Source organism: Oenanthe melanoleuca, chromosome 4, assembly GCF_029582105.1.
Source record: "Oenanthe melanoleuca isolate GR-GAL-2019-014 chromosome 4, OMel1.0, whole genome shotgun sequence".
NCBI lineage: Eukaryota > Metazoa > Chordata > Aves > Passeriformes > Muscicapidae > Oenanthe > Oenanthe melanoleuca.
The window spans coordinates 47,916,999-47,934,485 of NC_079337.1; the positions used below are offsets into that span (position 1 = coordinate 47,916,999).

General features: G+C 38.8%; 1 protein-coding gene across 1 annotated transcript; it reads right to left on the bottom strand.

Annotated features, from left to right (window-relative positions):
• Positions 1-25: 25 nt before the first annotated feature.
• Positions 26-16,958, bottom strand: KLB (klotho beta). Its single transcript, XM_056489185.1, has 5 exons — positions 16,035-16,958; positions 7,743-8,250; positions 5,173-5,441; positions 2,618-3,761; positions 26-1,417 (listed from the first exon to the last, which is right to left on the bottom strand). Exons 1-5 carry the CDS (start codon positions 16,764-16,766, stop codon positions 1,056-1,058), a joined length of 3,015 nt encoding a protein of 1,004 aa, XP_056345160.1. The 5' UTR covers positions 16,767-16,958; the 3' UTR covers positions 26-1,055.
• Positions 16,959-17,487: the final 529 nt, after the last annotated feature.

The following is a 17,487-nucleotide window of genomic DNA, read 5'->3' on the forward strand; positions in this document are numbered from 1 at the left end:
CTAAATACATAGATAGAAGCAGAAGTCTGGAAATATGATGCTTTATTTTTATTGCTCAATTAAGAAAACAAAGGACTTGCCTCAAAGCTCAGTATATTGCTGAGTTTCACCAGCAGTGATTTGTGTTATCTGGGAATACAGCTTTGTTTCTTCACTACTAATCTTGCCATGTAGCAACATCTAACTAGGAGGTTGTACTAGTTCTAGTAAAATCCACATTGTCACTTGCTCCATTGGATTTGGAAAAAATATATTAAATACTGGGATAGCACAGAAATGTACTTGGCAACAGGTTGGTAACATCCCACACATTAAGAAATTCCAAAAACTTCCCAAAGAGCCACTTGTATAATGACAAGTGCAGTTTATATTCATCACTCCATTGAGTGGATTAATAGTTACTATTTATTAAGATGTTCTCTGCTAGTGAAAGTTGTTACGGCTAGTTGTTTGGAGATGAAAAATAGTGACTGTATATGGTTTTGTCTCCAGTTATATTTGCTTAAAACTACTTCACTGAATCTGTAAGGGATGTCTGTTGGTCAATAATGGAGTTAACTTGGTTTTGTTCTTTAGGGGTATCTTGAGAAGCTGGCCTGGCACATTTCAGTCCTGGTGTTGTATTTAGTTGAAGGTTTGTGGGGTTTGATAACACTTTCTAAAGCTTAACAGCTGCAGTTTCGTGCTCAACAACACTCATAACATGAATACACATCACAAGACACATTTATTAATACAAAAGTGCATATCAGTTCTCAAAAGTTGCTCTTTGCAAGTAAAGCTGTTTTAAAGGTTATTCAAGGCACAGGAGAGTCAATTCTTTTTTTTTTTTTTTTAATAGATTAAGTTGTCTTCTATGTACAGTAGGTGGATAAAAGTAATTTCACCAGAAAAAAGTGCCATGGCTCTTCTTCCTGTGAATGTGATTGCTTTGTTTTTGAATGCTTGGTGTGTGTGACTGGAGTGACTCAGTGCTTTTCCACAGTTGTCTGGGTGGCATCATCCACCGTAGAGTGCAGTGAAGGATCTCAGTGAAAGTGGGCTTATACCCCCTTTTAAAATGAGACACAGATGCACTTAATGCTTTTTGCCCTAAAACGTTTCCTTCTTTTTCTTTTGTGAAAAAAAATTAAAGCTAAAAGCAAAATGAGGGTAAAGAAAAGGCAGCAGGCAAAGAATATTAATGGCTTCTTCTGAGAAATAAACAAGCAGAAGCTACACTGCTTTTCATGGGTAGAGAGGCCACAGACTGAGTAGTCAGCAGGAAAGCCATTGTTGCTTATCAGGCTATTGTAAAATTTTATTGAAGGCTTTCCTTTTGAATCCGAGGTGAAGAATCCAAATCTCGGTTTAGATTTTTCTTCAGTCAGTTTAAACGCATAGTAGCCTTTAATCTTGACCTTGTCAATATGGTAGGCTGAGAAGGAAAAGAAACCAAAACAAAGTGTTAATAGAAATTTACATTTTCTAGTCAGTAGTTCAGATTTCAAATTGTTACCAAAGTGGACTTACATCATAAAATATTTACTGCTATACTATAATGAAATGCTCTTTAAACCACCCTTTCATTTACTAATTTACTTTTTCCGGTAATATATTGTTCTTTTGCTTCCAATATGAAATTAGTGTGGAAAATTGGCAAATGCCTGTAGTAACTGAGAAGGCTAAGCACTGGAGAGAGAACACTTTGTTTCTTGGTGTGTGTACAAGTAATCTGAAACCATGCTTAGCCATAGATTTGTCTCCTTTTTTATTAACTCCTAGAGAGGAGAAACCAAGATACCTAGACTGTGTTTGATGTCAGTTGCCTCAGGAAAGCTTTTGAACCCCATGTCCTGATCAGGATCTCTCTAATGCTCACCAGGAGGGAACAGTGAGGGCAGGGGTGTATTGCACATCTCATTTTGCCTGTATGGTTCAGGTACCAAGGCCTTGCTGGTGTCTGTATCTCACTGCTTTTCTTCAATGATTGGTTGGAGGAAGAGGGAGGGGAGGGGTGAGGTCCCTGTAGCATTTCTAATGCAATGAGCTGTTGCTGAAGATCATTGCCTTGAATGTTTTTGTTCTCTATCTCCACAACTCTTACTAGTTTTTCTCTAAAGTGAGGAAGTAGATTTCCATATGCACCCAGGAGAAAACAAGAACTAGAGTTGGACTCTCCCTTCAACAACAGCTGGTGCTGCTGGTGCCCTGCTGTATTTCTGCTGTGTGTCCCTCCAGGTCTCTTGTGGACTTGCCTGCACTTTCCTATCCAATGACTAGTTCAGCAAGCAAGGAGGCTCTTGCCTTTCTTTGGAGAGTAGACATTTTAATTGTCTCTTGGGATTTATTTGGCTGCCATCTCCTAATAACTTGTGAGTAATTACCCTGCTGTATATGCATGCCCAGAGAGCTTCTCATGTGGTTTAAACTGCATTTTGTGCAAGGCACTTGATGCCATTCCTTTGTGTTGTAGCTGCCCTGAGTGTGACTGCACAGTCAGGCCCCTCAGGAGGCTCAGTGCTGCTGGGTCCTGCATCTGAACCAGGACTGCTCACTGTCCACGGCAGGACTTGGCTGTGCCTGGGTCTGAGCCATGGGAATGGCTCTGGGGAACTTGAATCTGTCATGTACTCACCTTTTAAAACCTCTTGTACATATTTGCCCAAGTAATAATTTCGAAGTTCATCGTTGTCTAAAGACGGGTCATCTATTCCATTTGCTGTGATGTAAATGTCAATGTCACCATAAGTGTTTTTGATCCACCGGAGAACTCTGCGCATTCCCCACGGCACCACCGTCAAACGAGATGGGGAGCTCAGGCAGGTGATATCCTGCAGAAACTGAATGTCACGATCAAAGCCATACTGGCTTCCATTCTGAGGTTCATGAATCACAAATCTGGTGGTGAAATGATTCAGTGCATAAAAGTCAGCTGCGCCTTTGACAAGCTGCTTTTCCTCACTTGTGAAAGATGGCAGCAAAGTATGTGAGAGGCCTTTTCTGTTTTTAAATGTGATGTAGTCCCTCATAGTAGCTGGATAGTCCCCAGTCTTAAAAATGGGATTGGCAAACCATCCTATTTCAAACTGAAGAAACCTGTTGGCAGCTTTTGAATGAGATTCAAAGAAGGGGTTGGCAGGCTCAGCCCAGTCTGAATGCAGGGACAGGGACACTTTGCCATACTGAGAGGACCGGTACTGCTCGTCGTATATTCTCCAGGCCATGGCGTGTGCTATTAATAAATTGTGTGCTGCCCGATAGGTGTCATTGCTGCTCCTGTTGTAGACATTGCTTAGCTGGTTAGGCTCATTTATTGTAATCCAAAGTTTAACCAAATCACCAAGTTCCCTGTAACATAAAGCTGCATAGTCTTGAAAAGCATAGGCAGTGGATTGGTTCAGCCATCCTCCTGTCTGCAGCAAAGGACCTGGCAGGCCCAGGTAGGTGTGAGTTGGGTAATACAAGGTGACCATGGATTGAATATTCAGTTTCAGGACTTCACTAATCACACATCTGTAATACCTAAGAACTTGCCTGTTGACCACTGACAAATCTCCATTGGGTAAAATTAGTGACCAGTCAAGTGCAAATCTGTAATGGGTGACTTTCATTTTTTCCAGGAGATCCAGTTGCTTTTTAATACTGACAAAATCTGTGCACTGTGCTGGTCGGGTTTTTAGCTTTACTCCTTCAACTTTGTGCAGAAGCCCATCTCCTGTGACATTCCAGAGGTACAAGCTGGAATCGCAGAACTGTGGTGAGGAAGCTGCCAATTCTGCCTGTGAAAATAAAAATATGTTACAATGGGTTTTAATTAAACTAATGTAATGCTTGTAGTCTGCATGTGTTTAGCTGTTGATTAGTGCTGGATGTCAGAAAGCCCTGCTTAGATGCTCCAGGGGGAAGGGGATAACCAAATCACCCATATGGGCTTTGTGCTAGTGGTCAGCTTATCATTCTGTTCCTTTCCCTATGAAAAACACCAAAATTGCACTTTTTTCTTTCCGATTACACATGGGCACTTGCCCTGCCACCAGCCTACATGACTTGTTTTCACACAGATAGCTCTCTCTGATGGAGCTCACTCTGGTCATGTATGCAGCAGTTCTCAGGCAGCTGCCAGGAGACTGGGTGGTGAACAAGCACCAGGGCTGTACGAGACAGGCACAGATCATTTTGGCACTGCTGCTGTGATCAACCTTGATCAAACTGAGGCATAGTAATCTGATACAAACAGCTTGTAGCATTTAGTTACATCTTTCTATCTCTTACTGGTTGAAAAGGTTCTGAGTAGCACATTTTTTTTAATATTCAAATTTTTAAATGCTTGTTTTTAGATTTCAAAGTACAATATAGTGGAGTTTAAAATATTTTGATTGCTTTTTAAAAAAAAAAATGCACTTTTTTTCTGTGTATTAACAAGATATATAGAAGCTTAACATTTTTTTCCCCCTATGGTTGTCAGTGAATACATTAAACGATGGGATTTTGTTATTTTTTGAGGCTGATATTTGTCGTGGGACTGTCTGTGTGTGATGACGAGAAGGGTATCCTGACACTGGCCGTACATACAATTAGCTTATTTACTAAGTTTAAAGCAGAAATAGAAGAAAAAAGTATAAATAGGTCCTGTAGGAACCAGTTTGAACAAAAGGTCATATGATCTGTTTTCTAGTGTGAGCACAGATAATAAAACCTCAAGGTTGGTTACCTTCACCTCTGCTATGTGTCTTTTAAAAGAATGGCTTCTTACCCACTTGTCTAAGTGGCACTTAGAGCAAGGCCTAACCCAGGAGTGTGTTTCTGCTGTAGACAGGACCTGGAGCCTGCAGGGTCGCTCTGCTGCTACCAGTGTGATCACCTTGTCCCTGCCCTTTGTCACTCTCCATCAGGCCATCACAAGCATCCCTATGGCCACACTGCAAACTGGATTTGGAAACCCCTGGTTGAAAAATAACCCAGTAACAATTGGTTGGATCAACTTCTTGGTCTGAAATTTCCTCATCCTATCTGCCACATGGAGACACAAGCAGAGGGAGGGCCACGCCTGGAAGGGCTCCTGCAGCAGGGTCTGTTGGCAGTGTGCATTGAAATTCTTCATTGCAAGGTGCTGTATACGGTCATTTGTTTACAAAGCTGAAGTTGCTGATCACTCTGTTTCCAGTGATCCTTTTAATATTTTATGCTTACCTTGAGAACAGACTCGGTGACACCCCAGGAGAAGTCACAGGAGAACTGAGCTTGCAAGTTTGGGGTAGAATCCTTCGGGAAGAAGCCATTTTCTCGTATGATTTGTTTATAATAAAGAGCAGATGACTTGGGGATCCTTTCCTTCTTTTTGCTTTTGAAATCTACATAAAATAACCCACGCCTGATGTTGTAAGCATGTTGCCATTCGAAGCCATCAAGGAGGGACCAGGCTGTGTAACCAAACACATCTATGTTGTCGTATTTAATAGCTGCATAAGAGAAGGTAACATCCATGAGTCTCATATTTAGTACTCTAACATATATAAGGGATATTTATGAGAAAGGGCTATTTACTTTGAAAATCTTGAGTGTCTTCTCAACATTTGTAGGGTTATTGACCCATGGTAATTAATTGCAAAACTGACATATATATCTTAAGTCTTTATTTACTAAAAAAAAAGGTGTCACTAATTCCTTAAATTAAATTACTGTAGGATGCTTTATTTCTGCTCTGAGCAAACAAGAAACACTATACCAAATCCAGGTTTGAAGTTGCATTTGACAATTTGCCAGTAAAATACCAGAAAAATTAGAGAATGATGAGTCAAACTAAAGGAAGAAGTGGTTGATTGGGTTTGTAAGTTTGTCATGAAGCTAAAACTCTATTTGTGAATGTCTACTCAGCTTGTAAATTGAAAAATTTATTTTTGCTGGCATGAGACTGTTAGTGACTTAAGAGAAATTGGGTTAACCAACCTAGAGACTGATTTAGTTCCATCATGGGTACAGTGCATGCTGATTTCTTCAGGCAATCTTAATGTCCCTCTTACAAAGGAGTCTAGATATGATCTTTTACATACAATATATGAGAAAGATGGCAACACAACTGCTTTCTCAGATGTGGAACCTGATTCTTCAGGAAGGGTAGCAGAGCCTGCAAAGCAGCTTCTCAGCAGATGCCAACTAACAACAATGTTTTTCACCTGTGCAGGCTCGTGCCAGCTGGCAGTCTGGAAGAAAGAGTCCAAACTCCACGGTCAGTCATGTTCAGTGCCTGTTGCCAGCTTTAAGCTGGAAATAATATGAGATAGCTCTTCACATTAACTTTATAAGGGCTGGAATACCCAAGGCAAAACAGTGACCAAGTGGGGTTGCTGAGGATTTTGACACAGGTGGATAAGCCATATTTTACCTGTAGTCCACCACAGCAGTAAGCCAAGGAATAAAAATGAAGTTTTCTGGTTTATTCTTTCCCAGTATTGTTTAGCATCATTTTCTCAGGACATTTCATTTTGCATAGTTTTGTATTTCCACTGAACTTTCTTGCCCTAGTAAAACCAGGCTGCAACTTGAGCAGAAAGCAGTTTTTCACAGTGCAGGTATTGATGCAGCAGAGTTCCAAGGTACCCAGCAGCATGGGCATAGTCCATGGATGGATGTTTTACATAGTGGATGTTTTCCTAGTTGCCAGATGAAATCAAAAAGCCCAAGAGCTTGCAATGTGAGTGTATGAGAAGCTGATAGACAAGGCCAGAATACTGGGAAGGAGGTGAGGAAATGTAGCGAAGCAATGCAGTGGCATGTATTTTCAAAGAAAGCAACTTTAAATTAGGCAAACCACCGGAGAAAGTACAAAAATGTCTGAAAATACCCACTAGAAAATGCAGAGGCAGAGAATGATGTAAAGGATAAAGAGAGAAGCTAGAATGGCCTTGAAAGTAAAAATGAGTACTTGATGTCTGCAATGAGGAAGGTTGAACAAATGGGAGCAGACATCTAGGGACAGAGTAAGTGACAACTGTTTTTAGAACTGAAAGAAGTGAAAACTGTTTTAGTTTTTTTAGTTTGTAGAAGTATGTTGAATCGTTGAGGTAAGTTTAATTGTCAGAGCAAAAGATGCTGTGGCACTTGAGATGGTGCATGGTGAGATTTTGTGGCAGTTTAAATGGGTAGTAGAAAAAGTACTATTTTACATATACTTTATGGTAAAGAAAACAGGTGATAGGTAGAGACCTGGCAGATCAGAGTGAGAGTATATTTGTAGCATTGTCTGCAGGGACAGTGGAAGGAGAAGGCAGAAACAGGTCAGGATCCTGACTGAGTGTTAGAGTGAGGATGAGAAAAGCCTCCTGAAAAACAAGGGGAAGGTTTGGGGCAGAAACAAGGGGCTGTCGGTAAGGAAGGTCAGGAGTTAGCCAAGCTCCCTGTGTTACCAGAGGCGACATTCACAGAAGAAGATCTCAAGGCTTTTTTGTCCCTACTATAGGTGGAGCCTTGCTCTCCTGCAGGGGTAATAGTTTCAGTATGGAAACCCTAACCCTAACCAACCCTAACCAACCCTAACCCAATGCAGATGTTGGACTTTAGCTTTCTGGGACAGGGTTTTTTCTGTTTGTACAACACCTAGCACCAGGAGATCTGATCCATGACTATACTCATGCAGTATAAATAATTAATGATTAACTTTGTTGCCATTATCTCTTTAAAAGAAGATTAAGTTATTACAGAGCTAAATATCAAATTATCAAAAATGTTCTCTGCAAAATCCAACAAGTAATTTCTGTACAAACCTTGTAAAACCTTATTAATGAAGTTTTTCATCATATAGATGGCTGTGGTGTCATCTGTTTTCACATGACTGTCAGTGAACCAGCCATTCTCTGCAATCAAGATTCGAGGACTGTTGTATTCCAGTTTAATCCAGTTCAGTACTTCCCTCAAATTGAGTGACAAATTTTGTCCCATTTTTGGTAGAGTGTTTGGAGGTTTAAAGTTGCTAGGACCAAAGGAAAATGCGAAGAAGTCAGCTGTTCCCTTTATGTAGTTTTTTTCATCTTCAGTAAAGTGTGGCAAAAACAAGAATTCATTTTTCAGTTCTTCTGGATAATCCCCATCCCCGTGGATAGGTTTAGCAAACCATCCAAGTACTCTCTCCATAGACTTCTGACATTTAGAAATGTCCAACTCATCTTCCAATTTGTTAGGTTCAATCCAGTGGGATCCCAATACAATTGATACCAGCCCCTTCTGAAAGGGTTCAAAGTGTTCTTTGTAGGTATGCCAAACTTTTGCATGAGCCTGATGAGAGAAAAATAGCATTAGACTGTAACTGTAAGAAGTCTCTTTGTGCCTTGGCAGCTAGAGAGGCAGGTAGCTCCCTCTGAGTCACTGCAGGCTTACGCAGAGGTAGCATTTAAGGCACATGAATTACCCTGCACAGCTGAATGGGCAATCGCTGTCACCCTGCAAGGTTCCTTGGCATGAGGGCAGTGCTCAGTGACTCGTGTGCTGCTCCTATGACACCTTAGGGCTGTGCCTTTTTGCCTTTTAGCATAGGTCTAGATTTCAGGAGACATCCCAGCAGGGATGAGAATAGCTGTTACATAGACACTTTGGAGAAGCTCTAACAGCAGGATTTGAACCCTGTGATCTGGCCAGTTCCATCTTTCTCTGTCGAACGGTGATTCCTGATATGGTTAAAATTTCAAAGCATCTTTATGATTATTCCATCAATTATGCATCTCATGTGATATTTCATTTGTCAGTGGTGACTCTGTGCTACTAACTGCTCCATGCTTTGGGGGTTACCTGGACTTACTCTGATCAAACCACATCCACGCCATCCCTCTTCTTGGGATTTAGTTGTTTTATTTTCACCTAGTCATAAAAGCAAGTGTTCAAGTTTTGATATTTGCACAATCCCTAAATGTAAAAACTTGGGCAAAGGACCCAGCTGTGACATTTGAAGCCAAATATCAACTTTGACACTTCTGAGTGAGAATTTTGTTCAGGATTTTAATTGATTTCTTCTTTGAAATGGCCACTGCACTGTATCACATCTTAATACCACTTTTCTAATTATTATCATGTTTAGAAAGTGTAGCATTGTCACACATCACAATTAGCTTCAAATGTCGCATTATTAGTTTCTTAAATAAGGGCATACAGCAGACAAAACCTACACAAAACCAGAAATACATGGGAGACTGAGAAACCACTAGCATTGTCAAAGTCCTATAAGGAAATAGGACAGGTAGGTCAGAGAAAAGTGACTCCACACTGCAGTGTGAATCACATCAGGTGATCAGATACGGGAGGGGAGCTGACCTCTCCCAGCTGAAGAGTTGTCAAGTAACTCAGAGTTTACCTTATGCCTGTAGTGTGGCTTTATACTCTTAAGCTGGAAAGAAAATAATAGTTTGCACCCAGAAAAAAACATTAGGAGCATTGTGAAACACTGAGTGCTGAGTTAGATTGCCATCATTACTAAGCCAAACAGTATTGCTTACCTCTGACAATAATTTCAGTTAATTTATCTAGAAACACACAACCTTGACAGTTTAAAAAATCTCCAAAAGGCCTGATGTCAGGCAGGTATTTGTTTAAACTGGGGAGTACCAAAGAATTACAGTTTGTGAAATTTTGTGTATCAGTTGTTTATGGTTTCTAAGGTCATGCTCGTAACATTTGTTCAAGGTCTGTCTTTGAAAATACTGATAAAGTGGCACTAACCTTTGAAATGCAGGTTCTGTAGCTGAAGAGGGAAGCCAGCAAAAATGGACTCATGAGGAAAAATGCAAAATAGAATTAAAGTATTATAAAATGGATTTCTTAGCAGAAAATTTAAGTGGCCAGTGCCATCTCCTCAGTTTCCCTCACTGTCTTCTCCTCAAAGTCCCTCCAGCTTGGGGTGGCTGCTGGGGCCAGACTTAGTCTGTGCTCTGCCTTTAGTGTTTTCTCACCTGGTTTGTACACCTTTTCTCCAGACACAGCCCATAAACACCACTGTTGAATAAGAGGCATATGGCTGCATTGGCTTAACCAGAAACCCCCCACTGCACTCAGCTGCATAATGCACAGTGCCAAGTACCATGACAATAGCACCAGGTAAATCATAGCAATCACACTTTTCTAGGTGAAGTGGAGAAAGATGGCTTTGCAAAAAAACCAGTTAATTACAATATGATATTGACATGTAAAAGCCAGTCAAGGATAACTTATATTCACCCACATCTTCAGGAGGTGATTAGAAGACAATAAAGTTACTATTAAAAAGAACATGTACAGTAGAGAATACAGCCACAGGTATAATTCTAGAGGAGTAGACCTCAAGTATAAATAAGTACATTTAATGTGAGTCAAGATAGAATCCTCATATACAAATTTGTATGTATTACTGATGACTTAATTCTGAGGATTAACTCTTACTGTCTATAGGAAGGGTTTTATAGACACAGCAGATATAGTATAATTTGCTTGCCTATTATTCTGTTTTGAGTTGTTAATTATCTGTAAAAAAGTTTAACATTCTCAGATAGAGGGTGTTTGCTAAATGCAAACTATTGTTGATGGAATTATCTGATTTATATAATTTGTTTTTTAAGACCAGATATGAAACAAACATCAATTTAAAAGCCATATCGTACATCAAATTGGGTATTTTCAGTAAGTTTTGACTAATCTTTTTTCAGTTAGAGTTTAATCCCTAATCTTTCACTTTCCTTGTCAGAGCAAGGACAAATGTCAAGGCTAAATACACAGTCAAAGTAGGATCAATATTGGGTATTTATTCTAGATACGTATGAGTCATTAATTTCAGCATATTTTCCTGGTATTAATGTAGAAAATATTCTTTAGTCTTGAAAGTCACAGAGAGTGCTATGTCAGTTAGTACTAACCCCATGAAAAGGCTAGAAAAGTCAACTTAATAAACTGAAGACAACAGTATTGTTCTTCACTCTTTTTGAAATATTCTCATATTCCCTCAGATTCTGATCCTGTAATTTAACGTATGTGTTTGCAAAGAGCTTTCAACAGAAAGGACAATACTTTCAAATTCTTAACATACTTTAGTCAATTTTTCTGTGAACAGCAATGAGTTTACAAAACAATGTCAGGGGTATATGGAGTTATTTTAGTAAGCTGGAAATCAAGAACAGTTAGGAAAAGGAATTTAAAAAATGCTACTAAAATTATTTGGGCTTTTTGTTTACTTATTTGGTGTTTAAAGCGTGAAGAACTAGAATATAGAGTCTGATGATGATGTTACACTTCAGAAGAAGGGCAGGGGTGTGTGGCTTATTTGGAGAGTGTATTTCTGTCTCAAAGCCTTTTTGGTCTGTGGTAAAGATGCCCCATAATCAGTAGAACTAAAGTAGAACTAAAGTAGAACTAAAGTAGAACTAAAGCCTTTCTTTTGCAAACTGAATCTCAATCCTGCATCTCGAGAAGCAGGCAACTACACTTCTTGAGAGGATGTTATGAAGAACTGAGGCTTTACTATCAAATTTGTTAACTGTCCTGCACTTGGATTGTGTTTTCCCTAACGATTACCAAGAAATTTAAGAAAGCTAACCTGAAAATAACAAATCCTCAAAAAACTATGAATCAATCCTGAATTTTACATCATCACTGATAGCTACTACTGTTTGAAAAATCTTTCAGCAAAAACATTTACAAGCATAGATGATTCTGATGTCCACCATAGAGCCATACTTGATGGAGACAAGTTTCCCTTCTCCTGTAGGAAATACCAGGTGCTGGTGTAGTTTCATCGTGCTGAATCCTGAGGAAAGGAGTCTCCTTTGGGGGAAGGGAAGGAAGTGTCTAGTAGCACACAGAGGTAATAATTATTTCCTATTCATGAAGCAGAAATTTGTTTCTTAGGAGAATGAATTATAGGGCTTTCCTGGGGCACACTCATCCACAGATCCCAAAGTCAGCAGTGTCCATGAAGAAATCCTGGCACAGTGAGATCTATCAAAGAGCCAGGAGTAATGCAGCTGGGCACAGAAAAGAACCTGATCTGCAATCGACCTATAAGGACACACTAGGCTTAAAAGTGAATTCATTACTTTTCCCCCATCTATGTGATGAAGACATTTTTTAGGGAGACCTCATTATGACATTTCTCTCCTGGGTTTTTCTGCCAGATGATAAAGGGTGTGTATAATTTCTAACAGGAAACAATAATAATAATAATAATAATAATAATAATAATAATAATAATAATAATAATAGTAGTAGTAGTAGTAGTAGTAGTAGTAGTAGTAGTAGTAGTAGTAGTAGTAGTAGTAATAATAAAGCCCCTTTCTGCCTACTAGCAAAGGCAGAACTTCCTGGGTGGCACTGACACAGAGGAGGAAAAGAAGACAGGTTGGTCTGTGCTTGTGCTATTTACAAACCTCAATCCAAGTATGAAAGAACATAACTAGATATAGAGAAAATGGTAACAATATATCAGGTATACGTCTCACATAGGTCCAGCCACAATGATTCATCTGCTTTGTATTACTTCTTGTCAGATTTATTTACTCATAAATCAAAGAAATCAATCTAATTTTTCTGTGTCCCATTTTTTTCTTCTCTGCTTCAGTATGACATCTGCCTCAGGAGCAAGCTCAAAGTTCTTTTATTTTCTTCGGTGCATCTTTCAAATGTTGCATAGCAAGTTACCTGTTATAATTAATTGTTTTCTGATGTTGCCTTTGTGAAGTGCAGTCTTTAATGAAGAACAAAAATACACTTTTGATGGCCACTCTCCATCTGGTATACAATTCCAAATGCTCCTTTTCTTACTCATAATGACCATACAATTGAAGAGAGATTTATCTAAGAGACTCCCTTAGTTATTTATAATTAATAAGCATCAAAGTTCAGATTCCTTATTAAGTCCTTCGACATGGTCAGTAGCAATGATCACCCTCTGTGTATGAATAGAATACATAGTAACATGCAAATATGTTTTTAAAATTGAAAATTTTTTAAACTGAAATTTGAAATTATTCTTCTGGATTATTTTCCCAATGTGGATCTCCAAAAGCACCCTGCTTAGCAGCCTTTGATTCTGCATTCACCACCTCTCTTTACAGATCTTGAATAGCAAGGCCCATGTAAAAGGCAGGGCTATCTCTGAAGTAGATGTGTCTAAGCCATTCCCTTAACAGGATGCAAGGCTTGGAGGGGAGCTCAGGAAGGAGGTGATTCAGCATCAGCAATTCAGTGCCAGCCAACACACAGAGCTCGGGGGCTGGATGAAGATAGACCAACCCTACTTTTGTTGGAAAGACTCAGTAAGATTATTATCTGTCTAGTTACCTACATGAATTAATTCATGGAAGCAGATAATTTTTTAATCAGTTCTAAAATGCGTCTCATCATGGAGATGATCCTTGAGGTCCTTTTCCAACCTGGTAGTCTATGAACTTTTCCATATGCCAGCCAATTATTTGAGTTTTAAGACTTTGTATTGCTTTTGAAAGCAATGAAATTGATAGTTTAAGAGAAATTTCTTCAGCCCTTTTCTAAGGACACAAAGATCTCCAGCAACTTTCAAATTGTTCTTCCAATAAAATATTCCAAAGTTCAAAAAAGCAGAGGTTTGTGGTTTGTTATATTGTTTTTGTGATTCTATTAAACTTAGCTTCAGGTTATGATTGATGTGTCACATAAAAACACTCCTTTATATAAACAGTGATTAGTTCTGGTAATACCATGACTGAAACAATACACAAGGAAATTGAGCTAAAAGTAGGATTCATGCCAGAGTTTCATTTAATTTCTCCAAAGATAATACAAAAAAAGTTTTAGAATGATTTTCAGCAAATTGCTGTGTAGCAGTGTGGTGGCCAGATTAGCTTCATTTCAGCATTACTGACCTGTTTTTCCTGCTCTGTATATTTAATGGATAGACCTGGTTTGTGCACAGGGTGGTATTGAGGACCCTGTCTGTCAACAGCCTGTCCAAAAATGAAGCCTTGACATGGATGAGAATGTGATTCATTCCTAAAGCTGATGACATAAATGGCAGTCTTTTCAAGAGCTTTAACAGGCTTTGCTTCAACACTGCTAAAACCTGACATTTTGGTTGATCTTTTATTTTTGGGATAATGTTTTTGGTTTGCAGTGGGAAATTAGAAGATAGCCATAATACAGTGTGTGAGAAACAGACCGGTCATTAAATAAACACCCATGTGAAATCTTTTTAAAGAGAGAATCTTATAACTTTTCTTGATTCTCAAAGGAGAGAAATTTCACAACACATGAATCCTGATTGTGCCTCAATACATTGTATTAATACTGTATTGTCAACAATGCAAAATGAACTGAACATTTAAACTCGCATGAAAATCTTTGAGAAATATTCTGGCTGGTTGGCTTGAAGCATACAGTACCAGCTGTGACTTCTGTGGAATGGCTGGCTGGCATTACAGATTATTAAGAGAAATAAATAATTATATCTAAAGATAAGAAGAATTGACCCATATCGACTGGCACCTCAAGAGTTTCCATTCCACCTCTAACCACAACCAGAAAACTCCAACTCCTCAAATACTTTTCTACAAATTCGAGATTTTTCATTGATCTCAAATCTAAAAATCTTCAGAAATTTAAAGTGGTACGGAGAGAACTGCTAATACTTTAGGTAATGTTCATGGGGTTGTAAGAAGGGTACCATAGGAAAATAATTCCTGCCCAAGGATAATAAAGCAGTAGTTAAAGATTGTGTGCTGTGATTGTGTGAAAGTCTCCTTAACTCTTTTATCCATGTGATTTAATTTATACTCTAGAATAAGAAGCAACTATCAAATCAAATCTTCTGAGAGAGAAATAATATTGACTAAGAGAATTAGGTCAGTAATTTGTGTATCAGACCCAGCTGTGCTTGGTTTCCTGGAAAATCTGATTGATTCTTTGACAGAGGAGTATTGCTCCCTGTATGTGGTGTGCTGCCTACATGGATTTTACACAAAGTGCAGAGACTGCCTAGCTGGTACTCCACATTTGATTGTGACACTCAGAAATGAAGGCAAGAAATATTACAAACATATATGGTATCTTTTACATGCATTATATAAAACAGCACTTGAAAATAAAAAGAATAATTTGTCATTGGTTTTCTTTCAGATGCTTCACAAATCTTTACTGTTTAAATCATTCTTCTGCTAAGTCTGAAATCAGTTTGTGACTCAGGATGCTTGACAATTTTTCTGTGTGTAAAACTTCTGTTGACTGCAGTGTGACTTTTTTGAAAAATGATGTTCTGAAGGTTCAAGGCCAGAAGCAAATACAAGAATTTGTCAGTTGCAGATTATTTCAACTACTCTGGCAAATAATTTTTTTCCACATGAATACTTCTTTCTGTAGGATAAACTCATTCAGATTTATTTGTTAATTACATGTATAATGTATAGCAAGTTGTAGAAAAATTCTCTTTATGACAGTTCAGAATAGTCTCAGCAGGGCTGAGACTACTGGCTGCAGAGATTGGATAGTGACCTGCTCTGTAAAGTACTTTGAGCACAGCAGATGCAAAAAAATACTGTGCATTATGGAAGTAATTTGAAACTCTCAAGCACTGAAGAAGACATTTGTTTTCTTCTGAACCCAAAAAGAGCTAACCTTACTAGTTTAAAAGCAAACATTTTGCAATATGATCTTACTAAGCTAGAACCAATCATACTTACATATACTTATTCTGTGGCCAGTAAAATTGATTCAATATGCAAATACAAATGGATTTCCTTTTAAACGAATAGAATAGTCATTTCAGTATGGCCAAATCTGTTTAACTAAATGTAAAGAACAAAGAATGCTCCTTCATAGTTAGAATTTGTATGTAAAAACTAATTTAAATAAAATAATTAAGAAGCACTTTAAAACAAATAATTACTGAGTCAGCTGTTGTGACAAGCAGTAAAATCAAACTGAGGATTAACAGAAAGACTGCCTTAGCCAAAGGCTATTTCTTGGTGCTTTCACAGTAGGTGATTTTTTTAAAGAACATTGATCACAGGACCAATTCCTCCCGTTATTTCCCACAGCAGTGCAAGATCAATTTGTAAAATCTTATTATACTGTACCTTAATCAAATTGTGTCCTACTGAGTAGACAGTTCTTATTTTCCCTCTCTCTCCTGGAGCATGAATACCTGTGCCATATCCATGCCAAGCAACTAAATATGGATTGTGGATTGTAGTCCAATACTTAACACGATCCCCAAAGGTCTGGAAGCAAAATGTGGCATAGTCATTGAAGATATCAATCATAGATTCATTTTTCCATCCTCCATATTTTTCTTGCAGCATCAAGGGCAGGTCCCAGTGGTACAGTGTAACCACAGGGTCAATATTTCTGTGTAGTAGAGAGTCAATAAGGGTGTTATAATACTGAAGTCCTTCTTCATTGGGAGCTGCTACCACTCCAGTGGGGAAAAGCCTTGACCATGAAATTGAAAACTGGTAAAAAGAAACTCCCAAAAAATCCAGAGCAGACAAATCTTTGTCCAACAAGATATAACTGTCACTGGAGGTGCCTGTGCTGTCAGCATCCCTGAACTCCGAGTGGGTGAAGTGGTCCCAGATGGAGGAGCCTTTCCCGTCCTTCCTCCAGCCTTCCACCTGGAAAGCTCCTGTCCCTACACCCCAGAGAAACTCTTTGGGGAAAGTGTCATATAAAAACATCTGTGTTTCACTCACGGGGCTGAAGTGGGAGTCCTTTTTCCACACAGATCTTCCCTCTCCAGCAAGCCCAGTAACTATCCTTACGAAAAATAATGTCCAAAAAGCAGCAATCTCCAGTCGTTGGCCACACATAATGCCAGTTTATAGTGCCAGTGTTAAAACATCAGATTTCTTGTACTGATGTTGAAAAAATTCCATTATTTTGCTGGAGTCCACGCCGTGCAGACCTTCTTCATCTGCTACAAGCTGCTGGAGTGTCTTATCAAAGCTCCACTAAAAGCTTGTGATTGTAAAAGCCCTGTCAATGATTAGCCTGAACTGTGAGATGTAGAGCAGGTCAGAGAACGGTGTAATTTATAGGGAGGTGGCCTCTGTATGACCACTGGGACACCTACCTGGCTTCTTACTGCAGGCTGCCTGAACAACAGAAATGCTAGGAACTAATTTATCATCATTTAAAGGTCAGTCATTCAGGTGAGATAATACAGGTGACAGAGGGTCTAAGAAGCTATCACATCCTTTGTTTCTTGTGGAGCTGTATTTCAAGGAAATATTAATTCAATTCACACTACATAATCACCAGTTTAAAGGAGATTTATCCTATCTATGTCATTGGATGGCTGGAAGGGCAGTGCATGATTCCTCAATCCTGCCCAGCTCAACCAACCTACTTCTGCTGAAAAACTCTTCCTGGACTTGTGAGAAATTTTGTTGTGAACAAGAGATATACACACATCCAACTAACAATATAAAAACACAAAGCAAGTAAATATTTCTTCAAACACATGCAACCATTTTTCCATCCTATATAAAAGTCTCCTACACAGCACTGCACACAGCAGCAGTACAAAAT